This window comes from Podarcis raffonei, chromosome 17 (genome assembly GCF_027172205.1).
Source record: "Podarcis raffonei isolate rPodRaf1 chromosome 17, rPodRaf1.pri, whole genome shotgun sequence".
Classification (NCBI taxonomy): Eukaryota; Metazoa; Chordata; class Lepidosauria; order Squamata; family Lacertidae; genus Podarcis; species Podarcis raffonei.
The window spans coordinates 39,934,395-39,949,397 of record NC_070618.1 but is presented as its reverse complement, the minus strand read 5'-3'; the positions used below and the strand labels follow the sequence as shown (position 1 = coordinate 39,949,397).

General features: G+C 46.4%; 1 protein-coding gene across 1 annotated transcript; it reads left to right on the top strand.

The window, feature by feature from the left end:
* The first annotated feature begins 4,232 nt into the window (after nucleotides 1-4,232).
* LOC128404919 (selenide, water dikinase 2-like) lies at nucleotides 4,233-14,926 on the top strand. Its single transcript, XM_053371003.1, has 8 exons — nucleotides 4,233-4,527; nucleotides 5,770-5,873; nucleotides 6,020-6,127; nucleotides 6,939-7,093; nucleotides 8,310-8,400; nucleotides 9,616-9,715; nucleotides 13,891-14,103; nucleotides 14,198-14,926. The coding sequence occupies exons 1-8, from the start codon at nucleotides 4,248-4,250 to the stop codon at nucleotides 14,425-14,427; spliced, it is 1,281 nt and encodes a 426-aa protein (XP_053226978.1). The 5' UTR covers nucleotides 4,233-4,247; the 3' UTR covers nucleotides 14,428-14,926.
* Nucleotides 14,927-15,003: the final 77 nt, after the last annotated feature.

Genomic DNA, 15,003 nt, shown 5'->3' with positions numbered 1-15,003 from the left:
GTAATTCTCCCGAGATTTTTTCTCTTTCTAACAGGTGGACCCAGGCCCACTGCTGTTAAAATTGCTGACCTCACCCCTTGGGTCCACCACACTTAAGTGAAGAAGGCTATTTTAGATTGGACAGTTACACCAAATCCTGATGATCCTCTGAAGCTAACCATCTCCAGAAGAGCGCCAGACGACTGGACAAGTGGATGGGAGGGACGCCCGCGGGCAGCGTCCCCAACGTAGAGACTTTTTTTCCCCAGCAAAATTTTAAGGCACCGCCAGGACTTTTGATATTGGGGCCAGAACTCTTTGATATGGTCACTCCGTGTGTCAGGCCTCTGCAAGGGTGGATATATATATTCCTGTGGGTATATGTTAATATATGTAGAGGGAGAAGCCCCTTTCGGATACAGTGTGTTGGGAAGAAATCATGAGAGTATTAAGCATCCACAAGGACAGGTGGGAAAATTGGTTAAGATAATAGGCTCCTCCTTAGAGAGGTGGGACACAACCTCCCAAAAAGCAAGGCAGCTGATAGAGCACGAGTATCAGTGGGCCCTTCAGCAATAAAATAGATATGTCCTAGATAATATTTCAGTCACCATTGATCACATGGAAACAATGATAGCCAGGAACCCGCTGAAAACTACAGGAGGTGATCTATGGGGTTGGTTATATTCCTGGCTGCCTCATGGCAGTTGGCTCAGGCATATTGTGGTATTATTAGCAGGGCCGCTGTTAATCCTTCTGCTTTTTTTTTTGCTTCTGTATATCCTGCTTCGTGCAATGCTTACAAGGTGTGATGCAAAAAGAATCATGGCCCTTATTGTTCTCCCCCAGGATTATAAACCCAAGAGACCAGGACGAACCTAGGAGATAGGTTGTCCCAAAAGAAGAGGAGGGAATGAAGGGACAGGGAAGGTATTCCCTGTATTTTATATTTAAGTAAATTGTTCTGCTCTGATAAATTCTTTTCTAAATTGCTCTGTTAAAATTGCATATTATCCTGCTTTGCTGAATTGGGAAGAGGCCCACTTCCTCTTTCTGCCGGCTAGCAGACAGCGAGCAGCGGCTTTGCAAGCTGGGAGCTACTTCCTCTTTCTGCTGGCTAGCAGGGAAGCCCATTTCCTGTTTTTTCTCTCAGCTAAGTAGAAACTGCAGTACTCTCTGCACATGCTCTCTGATGCAGTAATGCAAGAGAAGAACACACGAACAAGGGAAGGAGGGGCGTTTAGATAGCCATATGCCATATAAGGAAGTAAGCTAAAACTTGCCAGCTGATTGGAGAAGGTTTTGGGGAAGCTTGGGGGAGGGAAGGGTGTTTTCAAGGTATAAGAAAGTTTGCAAATGTGAAATTGGGCGTAGCCAGTCTTTGGAGAGGACTCCACTGGCTGCCTCTGCGCAGATCTCAATAAATCTCTTTTCTCTGACCAAGAAGTCTCTGGAATTGTTTTTCCCCTCTGGCCACGGGGTTGGCGGACCGCTGGACCTCCGGGTACTGCTAATCTAAGGCTTCAATAGCAGTGACCAGAGGAAGAATGACCGCTGGGAGGAGTGTAGGGCTGGGCCATAACTGCTTTTGAACATTGTAGTATACCACCAGCTAAACACCCTAATATGGAGGTATATTACGATGTTGGAAAGGAGCCAGTGTCAAAGCAGTGGCATATGAGGCAGGCACTTGAATGCTGCGTTCGCATGTCTAACTCACCCACTGCCTTGACATGGGGGGGGGCAAGTGGGCTGCCTCTCCCTCCTGGGAGGAAGAGGTAGCCCACTCACGCCTCCCCCCGCCTGTGCCAAGGCAGTGGTGGCAACCAAAACAGCCTATGCCACTGCCTTGACAGGTGAGGGGGACTGGCGAGGCTCAGCTCGGGGGCAGGATGGCAACCAGTGGCGGGTTGGGGGCTCCGTAAAACTGCTTGGCTGAAGCGAGGGCAGTGGCGCGCTCTTCAGCCAAGCAGTTTAAGGAAGTGAAGGAGGAACAAAATGTATACAACTTGTTTCTCCCTCTGCCAGTATGAGAGGCAGATCCCGATGGTGGTTTCACTCAGGGGTTTATCGGGGGTGAAACTGATACCGCTCCTGAGTCCCTCTGCCTCCAGCACTAGACTGCAGCTTGTTTCTCCATCGGTGTGCTGGACACTGGTACCAGAGGGGCTTAGGAGGTGGCAATGTAAATCAGCAAGGCCTAGAGGGGTGCAGAGAGAAATGCCATGGTGAATCTGTAGCAGCACAACGGGACGCCTTCATCTGTCCCAGTTGCAACAAAACATGTATCTCCCATATCATTCTCTACAACTATACAGGAGCTGTTGTCTTTGTCCATGGAGTTTAGTTAGTTTAGGTCCATATAGTTAAAGCTATGATTTTCCCAGTAGTGATGTATGGAAGTGAGAGCTGGACCATCAAGAAGGCTGATCGCTGAAGAATAGATGCTTTTGAATTCTGGTGCTGGAGGAGACTCTTGAGAGTCCCATGGACTGCAAGAAGATCAAACCTCTCCATTCTGAAGGAAATCAGCCCTGAGTGCTCACTGGAAGGACAGATCCTGAAGCTGAGGCTCCAAGACTTTGGCCACCTCATGAGAAGAGAAGACTCCCTGGAAAAGACCCTGATGTTGGGAAAGATGGAGGGCACAAGGAGAAGGGGACGACAGAGGACGAGATGGTTGGATAGTGTTCTCGAAGCTATGAACATGAGGCAGTGGAAGACAAGAGTGCCTGGCGCGCTCTGGTCCAGGGAGTCACAAAGAGTCGGACACGACTAAAGACTAAACAACAATAATACAGGAGCTGCAAACTTACAAGAGTCTGACTTTGCCCCCAAAGGTTCACTCTTCCACTGTCTCCTGAGACAGACAGATGCCAACCAGTATTATCCTAAAACCTTTCACCTATTCATGCAAAGCAGATGCTCTGCCACTGAGGTAGAACTTACCCTTACAGTGGTCCCTCGCAAGACGAAATTAATTCGTTCCGCGAGTTTTTTCTTCTTGCGAGTTTTTTGTCTTGCGAAGCAGTTTCCCATAGGAATGCATTGAAAATCAATTAATGCATTCCTATGGAAACCGCTTGCCGGGCTGGCGGTGCGGAGAAGGGCTTTTCTCCCCACCGCAAGCCTTCAGGACAGGTCCGGGAACAGAGGGGAAGGCGTGCTGCGCTTCTCCTCTGTTCCCGGAGCTTGCGGGGCTTGCGGTGAGGAGAAGGGCTTTCCTCCCCACCACCAACATTCAGAACAGCATTCTGAATGTTGGCGGTGGGAAGGAAAACCCTCCTACCACCGCAAGTCTTCAGGACAGGTCCGGGAACAGAGGGGAAGGCGCGTTGCGCTTCTCCTCTGTCCCCGGACCTGTTCTGAAGGCTGGCGGTCCACCGCCAGCCTTCAGAACAGCCATCCAAAGGCAGGCGCGGGGAGAAGGGCTCTCCGCCCCACCGCCAGCCTTCGGAGGAGCCTTCCGAAGCCTGGCGCTGCGCTTCCCCGCTGTCCCCGGAGATTTCCCTATGGGCTTTCGTCTTGCGAAGGAAGCCCATAGGGAAATTCGTCTGGCGAAGCACCTCGAAAAACGGAAAACTCTTTCTTCTTGCGAGTTTTCCGTCTTGCGAGGCATTCGTCTTGCGAGGTACCACTGTATTTATGTGCTACTCAGTGGCTATGCAATTTATGTACAAAGAAGAGCCCTGTTGGAACAGAGCAAAGGCCTTTCACATCCAGCATCGTTTCCTATTGTAGCCAACTCAATGTGTAACAGGACATGAAAACAGCAGCCATCTCCCCGCCCTTGCCTTAATTTTCGGCCACTGGACGCGTCCCTTTGGGAACTCCAATACGGGGGGGGGGTGAGGCGGCTGGGCTCGGTGCCATCTGGGCAGGTGCGCCTCCCGCTTCCGAGGCCTGAGGAGAGAGGGGGCTTTACAAGACGCGGAGCTGGCCGAGGGACACATTTCAGAAGAGGCAGCGGCAGCATTCTAGGGCCCGCGAGGGCAGCGCAGCCCGCCCTGCAATCCGACTGTCCGAATCTGGCGCCGCGGGGTCCGGGCGGCCCAGCGAGGCGGAGCAGCTCCAGCCCCGGACGGCAACTTCCCGCCCTCGCGCCGCCCGCGCCGCCCCTGATTCGAAGGGAGCCGGAAGCAGCGGGCAGAGCGGCGGGGCGCCTGCGCGGGAGTGCGGCCCTCGCGAGAGCTCCGAGAGGCCGCCGGGCGTTCCCGCCCTTTCTCCTCAGCCCGCCCAACGGCCGCCCTCTCCCTCGGCAAGGCGTCATGGCGGCGCTGGCAGGCTCCCCCTCGGCCGGCCTTCCTTCTCTGGCGGCGGCGGCCGCCCCCAGCCCCGTAGGCCCGCCGGGCTACCGGCCCTTCGAGCCCGAGGCGCTGGGGCTCAGCCCGGGCTGGCGGCTCACCAGCTACGGGGAGCTGCGCGGCTGAGGCTGCAAAGTCCCTCAGGAGACGCTGCTCAGGCTCCTGGAGGGACTCGGCGGGGCCCGCGCGGGAGAGGCGGGCGCCGGGGAGGCGGCTGCCGTCGGCGGGGCCCCCCGGACCCTCGGTGAGGCTGGGCTCGCGAGCGGGAGGGCGCTCCGGAGGCCGCGGAAGGAGGCGGGCGAGCCCCGAAGGGGGAGGCCTATGCTGCGGGGGGGGGGGAGCGTTTTTCGGATTTTCTCCGTTTAAATCAATGCCCCATATCCTGCAGCGGGGTAGCTTGCTGATGCGGGAGAAAGGCTCTGGCCCTCCGTAGACCTCTCCCCCCCGTTCTGTTTTTCTACTCGAATATGTCGTTTTCTTAACGTAGGGGAGTTTTAAAAGTCTACCCTTCACCAGAAGCTCTAGGCTGAATTTGCCTCCCCCACTCCAAAAAAATCACATGTAATTAACGCCGATACGTCTTGCAGAATTATTTCAAAGATTGCAACAACATAATGTGGAGACTGCGTTAAACACTTAAGACCACTTAAGTATTCAATTACAAGTACTGTATAATTCCTTCCGTACAAAAGTCCATTCTACAGTGGTACCTTGGTTCTCGAACAGCCTACTTCAACAACTTAGAACCCGAACATTGCAAGCCCAGAAGTGAGCCTTCCAGTTCTGGAAATATTTTAGTGTTGCGCTTCCATTTTTAGAGAGATTGCACTGATTGGGGCAGTGGGGAGAAGTTGCTTTGACCTGAGAGAGAGAGAGAGATCTTGAAAGATCATGCTGATTGGGGCAGTGGGGAGAAGCGTTTTAGGGGTAGTTTTTCAACAGCATGGAACCAATTAATCCATTTTGCATTACTTTCTATGGGAGAGCACGCCTTGGTTTTGGAATGGACTTCCGGAACAGATTAAGTTCAAGAACCAAGGTACTACTGTAGTAGTAGTAGTAGTAGTAGTAATTTATTTGTACCCCACCCATCTGGCTGGGTTTCCCCAGCCACTCTGGGCGGCTTCCACAAAGACCAAAAATATACGTAAGATGTCATATATTAAAAACTTCCCTGAACAGGGCTGCCTTAAGATGTCTTCTGAATGTCAGGTAGTTGTTTATCTCAATCTTTGGACTCTAGGACATTATTCCTCATTTGGCTGCATTTGTAGACCTGGGCTGAAGATGGGGCTGTTCTGACTACCTAAAACAGTGATGGCCAAACTTGACCCTCCAGCTGTTTTGGGACTACAACTCCCATCATCCGTAGCTAACAGGACCAGTGGTCAGAGATCACAGAGGTCATTGGCCTAAAACAAGAAGGTGTTTGGGGTGGGAACACTTCTAAAGGTGCTGATGTGCTTGGGGTCCCTTCTCTCCACAGGCATCGGAATGGACTCCTGTGTGATCCCATTGAGGCATGGGGGTCTCTCCCTTGTACAGACCACAGACTTCTTTTATCCACTAGTGGAGGACCCGTATATGATGGTGAGCAGGCTTGACTGGATAAAAAAGAATTAGCCATGTTTGTAATGGAACATGGTACATTTGTGATGTGAGACAGTTCATGAAGACAGTTGCCTTGTGTGTCATCTTCCTCATTCTATATCTTTTGCTGCGTGTGTCTGGTCTAGGGCCGCATTGCCTGTGCTAACGTGCTGAGTGACCTCTACGCCATGGGCATCACAGAATGTGACAACATGCTTATGCTTCTGAGTGTAAGCCAGAAAATGACTGAGGAGGTGAGAAGTATAATGGATAATTTTGTCTCTAGAAATACATTTTACTTAAATAATAAGAAAAATGAATATTTTAATGTACAATTTTTTTGGACATAATTATGGTAGGTAATTATGGCACAAGTGGATTTCAGAAAAGGAACTTCTTTGTCTGGCTTCACTTGCAGAGCTTTGGTTTGTTTCAGCCTGGCTACGGCCTGGAAATAGATACCTCTGAACATTTTAAGGCAAATAATTTATAGAGCACATGCCTCGCTTGTCAGAGGTCTAAGGTTCAATCCCTGGCAGCCCCAGCCAAATAATTGGGTATTAGGTGATGTGTATTATCCCTGCCTGATACTTAGGAGAGCCACTGCCAGTTAAAGTAGGATTTAAGTGAATGATTATTTGCAAGGAATAAGATCAGAAACCTAGTTCAGACATGTCAAACTGTAGTTTGTGTTGACCATAATTCTGGCTTCCAGACAAAAAGGTCAAACCATGCTTTATTTAGGTTTTCCATTGGCAGTCTTGTTTCTGTGATGTTCACCAGAGATGGTGACTTGTCGGCTCATTTATCACACCAAACAATGGCTGGCCATTTGCAAATATTTGCTTGTCAACTTGGGCATCATAAAAACCTATAGTTTAGCTTCCTTAACAATGGCTTTGTTTGGTGCTTGAAATGTGATTGCATGACACTTCACAGAGTAAGTGCTTTATAGACCCTGCCTTTCTGTGAAACATACAGGTAGGAAACAGTCCTTAGTATCCCTGACCCAGCTTTCCACATCAGTCTTGATTTTCTGAATCCTTTATTTTATCCTTCACTCAGGAGCGGGAGAAAATAATGCCACTGATAATCAAGGGCTTTCGGGATGCAGCAGAAGATGGTGGCACCTCAGTAACTGGTGGGCAGACTGTCCTGAATCCTTGGATTATTGTTGGAGGAGTTGCAACAGTTGTATGCCAGCCCAATGAGTTCATCATGTGAGTAAATGCATCTCATTGGGAGAGACCTGATTTGAAAATGCATGCCATAGAAGTATTTACAAGAGAGGTAATTGTGTTGCAGTCTTAACAGCTGAAAGGTTTAGAGGATGCTTGCTAGACATTGGGATCACTGAATCAAATAATGAAATGGTAGAGTTGAGCTAGAGCTTGCCCATTCCACTTTAGAGCAAAAACAGTAGGGTTGGGGGCTGGCAAATCCTCTTAACTATTCCAGGACTAACAGGTGTTCGACAGTGGAATTTGCTGCCAAGGAGTGTGGTGGAGTCTCCTTCTTTGGAGGTCTTTAAGCAGAGGCTTGACAACCATATGTCAGGAGTGCTCTGATGGTGTTTCCTGCTTGGCAGGGGGTTGGACTCGATGGCCCTTGTGGTCTCTTCCAACTCTATGATTCTATGATTCTATATTGCTGCTTCGGCTGTCACAGTGATCATAAAGTCATGTGGAAGATGAGACTATAGTAATGTACATAATGCTCTGAAGACAAATGATCCAGTCTGTGATTCAGATAACCAGTACTGGCTTTGTAAGCTGCCTGTATGCAAGTTTATTTTGGGACCATATTAATGCTTCCTCAGCCATGATTTGATGGTTGAGGCAGCAGCTGACCTGGCATTACATTACTGAGACTTGGTGGAATTGCTGGGTGGTGTTGTCTCTTTCAGCTCTTTCAGACTTAACAGGGTTGAAGGTTGCCATGGTCGGCAGCAAGGATGAGGAACCAGAGGTCATATTTGGTCTCCCAGGCCATTTCCCCCCAAACTATGGCCGCTTGCTGCACACTTGATGTCACATTTGTCATTGTGTGTGTTGCAGGAAGAGATACAGCTAGATCCTGTGACAAAAAATATAATAAAATTGAACTCCTGAGTATCAGTTTAGTTCAATTTTGCTTAGTCACTGTCTCCTCCCATCCCCACAGGCTAATTTTGACAGGTTGGCTGGACCATACACCATTCAAAGTTGGCCTGTAGGGCAGAGGGAACTAAAGATTTTGCCTGCTAGGACAAGAAGGTTCCCCCTCTCCCAATCTATCGGAAAGCTGTCTCTTGTTCCTGACTTGGGGAGATAAACTTTGGACCCAGGTTTAGACACAACACTAAGAACTCTTTAAGAACTCTGTTATGGACAGGCTATAACTGCTAAACATAAACAAGTAGGTCTGAGTGTGAGCTCCTGTTTCTTATGATTTTAGGCCAGACAGTGCTGTTCCAGGGGATGTTCTTGTGCTGACTAAACCACTGGGGACTCAAGTGGCTGTAAATGCTCATCAGTGGCTAGATAATGTAAGTGCTCATCTGTGGGAAACCTTGCGGATCCATTTGTATTCCTCTATCTATCTGCAGGGGATCCTCTTGTATGCATAGTTTTAATAAGCTAGGAGGAACAAGGGGCATGTGGTTGGATGCATTCCTTGTCCCAGCACCTTGTCCAGATGAGCTCCTTGCTTAAGGTAAAAGTGATCCCACAAAACATTCTCAATAGCGGCACTGGGTACTTTCAACAAATGGAGAGTCGATATCACACCAAAGACTTTATCCTCAAAGTGCATAGCCAGTCGGTCACAGGGGTCTTCGAATGCTTCTCCACACTGGGAGTCAGTAACCTCCAGACCATCTGAAATAACTCCACTGGCTAGCTACCAGAGGACACAATGCGAGCTGCAAAGAGAGCCTGTTTTGCAGCTCACACTGCCACATAGTAGGCACAATCGTGTGTTTTTACCAGTGTTTGGTCAGCTTCAGAATGAGACTTGCACTCCAGTCTTTGTCCAGCTTGTTTCATAATCCGGATCTCCTCAGAGTACCAAGGAGCTGCTTGGGCTACAAAATACCAGTGTGGATGTACAAAAACCACCTGTTTCAAAAGCAAGACCAGGACTTTGACAGGGTCACCAGCTTTGTCCATGGAAAATCACAGCGCATTCAGGAACCTGATTTCATCAGTCTTTGAGGACAGGCTACCTGAATTGGCCCACCACCCTTACAGGGAGAAATGCCACCATGAGTCTAAACTTAACCTGATAATGGTCTGACCATGACATGGGAATGCATTGTATTCCCTCTATCTTCAGTCTATCCCTCATATCACTTGGGGGCAAAGATCACATGGGGTGTGCCACACCTGGTGTGTTGGACCGATAACTACCTGAGAGGGATCCATGGTTGTCATGGAGGCCACAAAGTTTCGAGCTGGCCTGATAGCAGCCTCCGCGTGGATCTTGAAATCCCTCAAGATTATCATTTTAGTATCCCCAAGACTACATCTGCCAGCTAGATCAGGGATGCTGCTGGACAACAGGGCAATCAGCACCCTCCATCTGCCTCTCTCTGGCCCAATACAAGGAGTAGATACCCTAAGCACATCCCAAGGTCAAGAGGCTTCCTGATCAAGGAGATGGTGCTATTATAGACATGTTGCATTAGACTAACTTGAGACCCCTGAATAGTGAGAAATGCAGCCTCAAAACAATTTCTTAGCATACTACTTTTCCATTTCAGCCAGAACGGTGGAATAAAATTAAGCTGGTGGTCTCCAGAGAAGATGTTGAACTGGCATATCAGGAAGCCATGTTCAGTATGGCCATGTTGAACAGGACAGGTATGGGGGGCGGGTTTTGACTTGTTCTTCATTTATAAGGCAAAGGATTGACACCACTGTGGCAGCAAATGCAATTATTATTATTATTATTATTATTATTATTATTATTATTATTGTTATTATTATTATTATTAAAACCCAGGATACTATACCTATAGTTGTACTGGAGATCTCCTACATGTCATCTAGAACACAAAGGTTTTTGATTGTTTTGGAAAACACATGGTCCACCTAGAGTTCCTCATATTGAGGCAGAAGGTGGGATAGAAATATTCAAAATAAATCTTGAAAGTCTGCCCATGTACTTCTCAGGTTCTTGGGACATTCGAGTCCCAGGACCTTCTGAATTCTTCTAATCTTCATCTTTTAAACTTCATCTTTAAAGGAGAAAATGTGTTGAAATATGGAATGTCTTGTTTTATGTACAAGAATAATTTTTATTTTTTTACATATCAGTTGATTAGTATTTCTCATCACAAAAAGCTACCATTGGGATGAAAGTAATAAAGCTCAGGTGATTTAAGATTCCGTCTGCAGATATGTGTGCAGATTAGACCTGGGTGATTTTTCAATATATCGTTCAGAATCGATTAGGAAGTCCACATCACGATAACGTTCATAAAATGTTACCTGGCAAACATCGTGAATTTGAGAAAACCCGTGTGCTTCCGGTGCCTCCTACAGAAGCAGCAAGCGACTCACAAGAGCAGGCGTAGCAGCTATCACTATGTTTCAATTCTGCAGCGAGCCCCAGCTCAGCTCCACTGCCTCTGCAGGTGACGATTATGAAAGTAGCTAGGAAACCAGCAGCAGCAGCAACTTAAAGGTTCTGCTTGCTTAAAGTAGGCTAGTACCCAGTGTGACAGGCTGGTAGGTGTGGTTTGCAGAGATGCTGGTCTGAGCTGGCTTGGGGATTCTTGCTGGAAGCCCCCTTTCCCCTCTCCTTACCCAGTGAAAGAACAAACAGGGTTGTTTTCTTCAGAGTAAGAACAAAAAAAGGTTGCCCTGTTATTTAAGTCTTTCTTTACTCCCCTGCGCATGTGTGCCTGAAACGGCTCTCTCCCCTCTGATGCCTTTACTGCCTGTCTCCCCTTCTGCCACTCTGTGTGTGTGCGTGTGTGTGTGCGTGCATGCGTGCATGCATGCATGCACACACTGCAAAGCCTTTCTCTCCCCTCTTTTATGCCTTTACTACCCATCTGAGGCTGGGAGCAGTACCTTTCCCCATGTAAAAGAAAGAACAAAAAACCAAGTTGCCCTGTTAAGGCTCTGTTTCCATCTACCCTTCTGCACTGTGTGTGTGTGTGGATGTGTGTGCATGCGCATGCCTTTCTCTCCCCTCCCTTTTCTACTGTCTGAGGCTTTGATGCAGCCCCTTCTACCCCGCTCCCATGAAAGTAAGAACAAAAAATCAAGTTGCTGTGTATGACATAGTTGGTTCACCCTAAATAGCTTCCCTCATATGAAAAAGGCTTTTTTTAATTTAAAGGATGCTATCTCATTGCCGTTCCTCCTTCCCTTTGATAAAAAGGGAGAGAATGGTGTCATGGGGGCCCTTCTGTGTCACAATGGGAGGAAATGAAGAGGGGGAAGATTTAACAGTTGCTGCTTCGTGCTGAAATGGGAGGTTGAGTGTTGTGAGGCAAGAATGATGGGGAGGGTGGGTGCTTGTTGGTAAGGAGTCCAAGCAAATGTGTGTCTACTCAGAAGTAAGCTCTACTAAATTCAATGGGGCTTACTCCCAGGAAAGTAGAAGCAAGTTTAGCTGAACTCAGGAGGGCTTACTCATGCATAGAATTGCAGTTGGCCCTCTGAGTTGGGAAGGAGATGCAACTTGGCACTAGTAAATTACAGAAATTACTCTTAAATTAGTAGAAAACAGATTGAATTGTTAATCATATGCAAGTTTAATATTGTAAATTTTTAATTTGCCCCTAAAACTGCATAGAACATTAATATATTCTCCAGAAATCTTTAATGGTTTGGTTGAAGCATGCTGTCATTGAGTTAATTTTCATATAATTATATGCATCAAATTTAGATTATTATTTTGTTGTCGTTCCAATATTTTCCCAGATTATTTGTATTCACTCTGATTCACCACTGTATTTTGGATTGTCCTAGGCCTGAATATTCAAGCCCAAAACCCAAGTCCTGTTTGGATGCATTTTGGCTTGCCTGCTGATGAAAGTGATGATTTAGTAGCAGTTTCAAGGACATTACCATGTTCGCCTCTACGTAGCTCCATCTTATTTCAGATAATTGTGATGTATTGGTATATTGCAATGTTTAGCTGTATCGTTATATTGAAAACCAGATATTGCCCAGCCCTAGTGCCCTTCAAAATTTGATACTTTTAAACAAAGGGGGAATTGAGTCCATAACTTAATTTGCTGACAGAACTGGGTGTACACTAGTGGCCCAAATTGTGGAAACGTTTTGGAAAACGTGTATTTCTGAGGTTTGATGGCTCCTAACACCACTTCTTCTTTTTTTAGTAATACCATAAAATTATATATCAATGGAAAGATAATTTAATGAAGAATGTAATGCAACAAAGTTTGTTCAATTATCTGTCAAAAGTTATAGCCAAATAACCAGAAAAAGGAAGCACAGCTTGCTTAGGTTGATATGCAGTAGCTATCCTTCATTTGAATGTAGCAAATGAGCATGAGTGTTTAGAGAGCCAATCAGGTGTCAACTTACTTGGGCAATGATTCAATCAGGTCACAGTAGGATTCAGCTATTGATGTTATCAAGCTGGTTGTTTTTCTGTTGTTTTGTTTTGTGTGTGTGTTTTTTTGTTCTTTCATTTAGTAAAATAGTACTATTAAGTGAACAAGGCTACAATTATAAAGAAATTAGAAGAAAAATTGGTGGAAACTTAACCAAAGGTGGCATTGCTAAATTTTTGAAGAGGTATAAGGAGACTCAGTCACTACAAAATCAGACTGGAAAAGGCAGGAAAAGGTGCACAACAGCAGGTGACAATGGAAGAATTGAGAGACTGTGTATATGGGACAGAATAAAATCATCTGGGTGTATACAAGATGACATGGTGCAATGTAATGTGAAGTTGAGTGCAAGAACTGTTTGGCACAGACTACAGGAATACGGTCTAAATGCTAGAATTCCAAGGAAAAAGCCATTGTTATCTCAAACAAAGGTTGAAAAGATCAAACTGGGCTAAAACCCATGTTAACTGGACAGCAGAACAATGGGACAGTGCTATTTGGAGGGATGAGACCCAAATCTCCTTGCTTTTGGTAGTGGATGGCCTGAAATACCTGAGGAGAGGATTCGGAGAAGATTTCCATCCTACTTGCATTACAAGTACCTGAAACACCCAGTTAGTGTTATGATCTGAAGTTACATAACAGCAAAGGTGTGGGTATAATTCATGGCATCAATGAGAATGTAAATGCCCCAAAATGCATAGCCCAGACCTTAACCCAATCAAAAATCTATGGAGCCGACTAAAGAAACTTGTTAGTCAGAAGCAACCCAGCAATAAAATCCAATAAATGGAGGCAATAATTCAATCTTGGTTTCACATTATTACAGCTGCAGAACTAAAAAAACTTGGTTTACTCCATGGGAAGGCATTATAAGGCCATAATTAAAGGTAAAGGTTACCCAACTAAGTATTAACTGACATGGTGAGAATTTTTGTACATCTCACTTTTTCTATGTTTCACGTTTCTTCTTTATGACTGCTGTTGTAATAAATAATCCTTCATGAAAGTTACTGCATTACATTCTTCATTAAATTATCTTTCCACTGATATATGATGTTATGGCATTACTCCCAAAAAGTGTTTTCCCTGGAAAGTGGCTTGTAAGGGAGTGCAGTCCTTGGGCTGAAAAGATTTCCATCCTCTTAGACATGAGGCTCTAGGACCTGAGTGGACCCGATGTCCCCATACCGTGATGGGCAGGTATTAATGAAGAATTAATGTACATCGCATATGTAAAGCCAAAGGTTACTGCATCCCTGCTGAACACATAATGTTGCTACTACCCTTCAGAAGCTGCCTCCTGATGAAGTAGTGATTGGTTCTTGCTGTATTAGGTGTAGGCTAGACAGTGGTTGTTTGGAGATTGCTAGCAGCAATTGTGACTGCTACTTTGACCATTACTTCTGCTTTTAAATGTTCGTGCTCTTGGTCTTTCAGCTGCCAGCTTGATGCATACTTTCAATGCCCATGCTGCTACAGATATTACAGGCTTTGGTATTCTGGGTCATGCACAGAATTTGGCCAAACAGCAGCGCAGTGAGGTGTCATTTGTCATCCACAATCTGCCTATCCTTGCCAAAATGGCTGCTATTAGCAAAGCGTGTGGCAACCGGTCACGGCTACTACAAGGAACATCCCCCGAGACATCTGGTAAGATTGATAGCCTGCGCTACAGGAGCTGAAGGTGGGGTTGAAGGGAATTTAAACCTGTAAGTGACCTGTAACTTGCTCTCTTACATGGCAGGTGGGCTGCTGATCTGTTTACCCCGAGAGCAGGCTGCTCGCTTCTGCGCAGAGATCAAATCTCCCAAATATGGAGAAGGACACCAAGCCTGGATCATTGGCATTGTGGAGAAGGGCAACCAGACCGCTCGCATCATTGACAAACCCCGTATCATTGAAGTGACACCCCGTGGGGCCAGTGCCTCCCCTCAGGATAATAATTCCAGTGCCAGCCCTGAAGCTGCATCATGAGGTGGCAAAATAGTTTTCTTTTATCCACTGTAGGTTCTGGGATTGAAAAGGGTAGCACCTGAGCCTTTGGATCAGTGTGCAGTTACCTTCTACAGCAAAATGATCCTCAGAACACTATCAGTTGGTGGCTGGTTCCTTCCTGCCATCTGATGTGATCAATTTTAAAGTCATTTCCTGCAAGCAGGTAAATTGCGGACACTCTTGATTTTGGAGAAGATGGTAACTTGAATTATTTATTGGAATAGTTCTGCTTGTTATTGAGCTCTCCCAGCTTTTGGTCAGACTGAGCAGCTGGTCCAAAAGGATGGTGGGTGACTTAAAAAGCCATTTGGTTGGGCAAGAGGTCTCTCCTCTCATTATGAAGCACCTCCGTTAAAACCCAATCATGGGCTTGGAGGAGCAGAGGAAACCTGGAGGAGCAGCACCAAGCTCAGCTTCATGGATTGTTCCTTGGGTTGTAAATTATTGGTGATTGAGTTAATAAAGTTGATTTCTACAACTATTGTGGTATTTGGAAGGGTGAAGTACTTACACACTGTTAAGAGATGAGGGAATATGCTGGGTATAAGTAGAAAA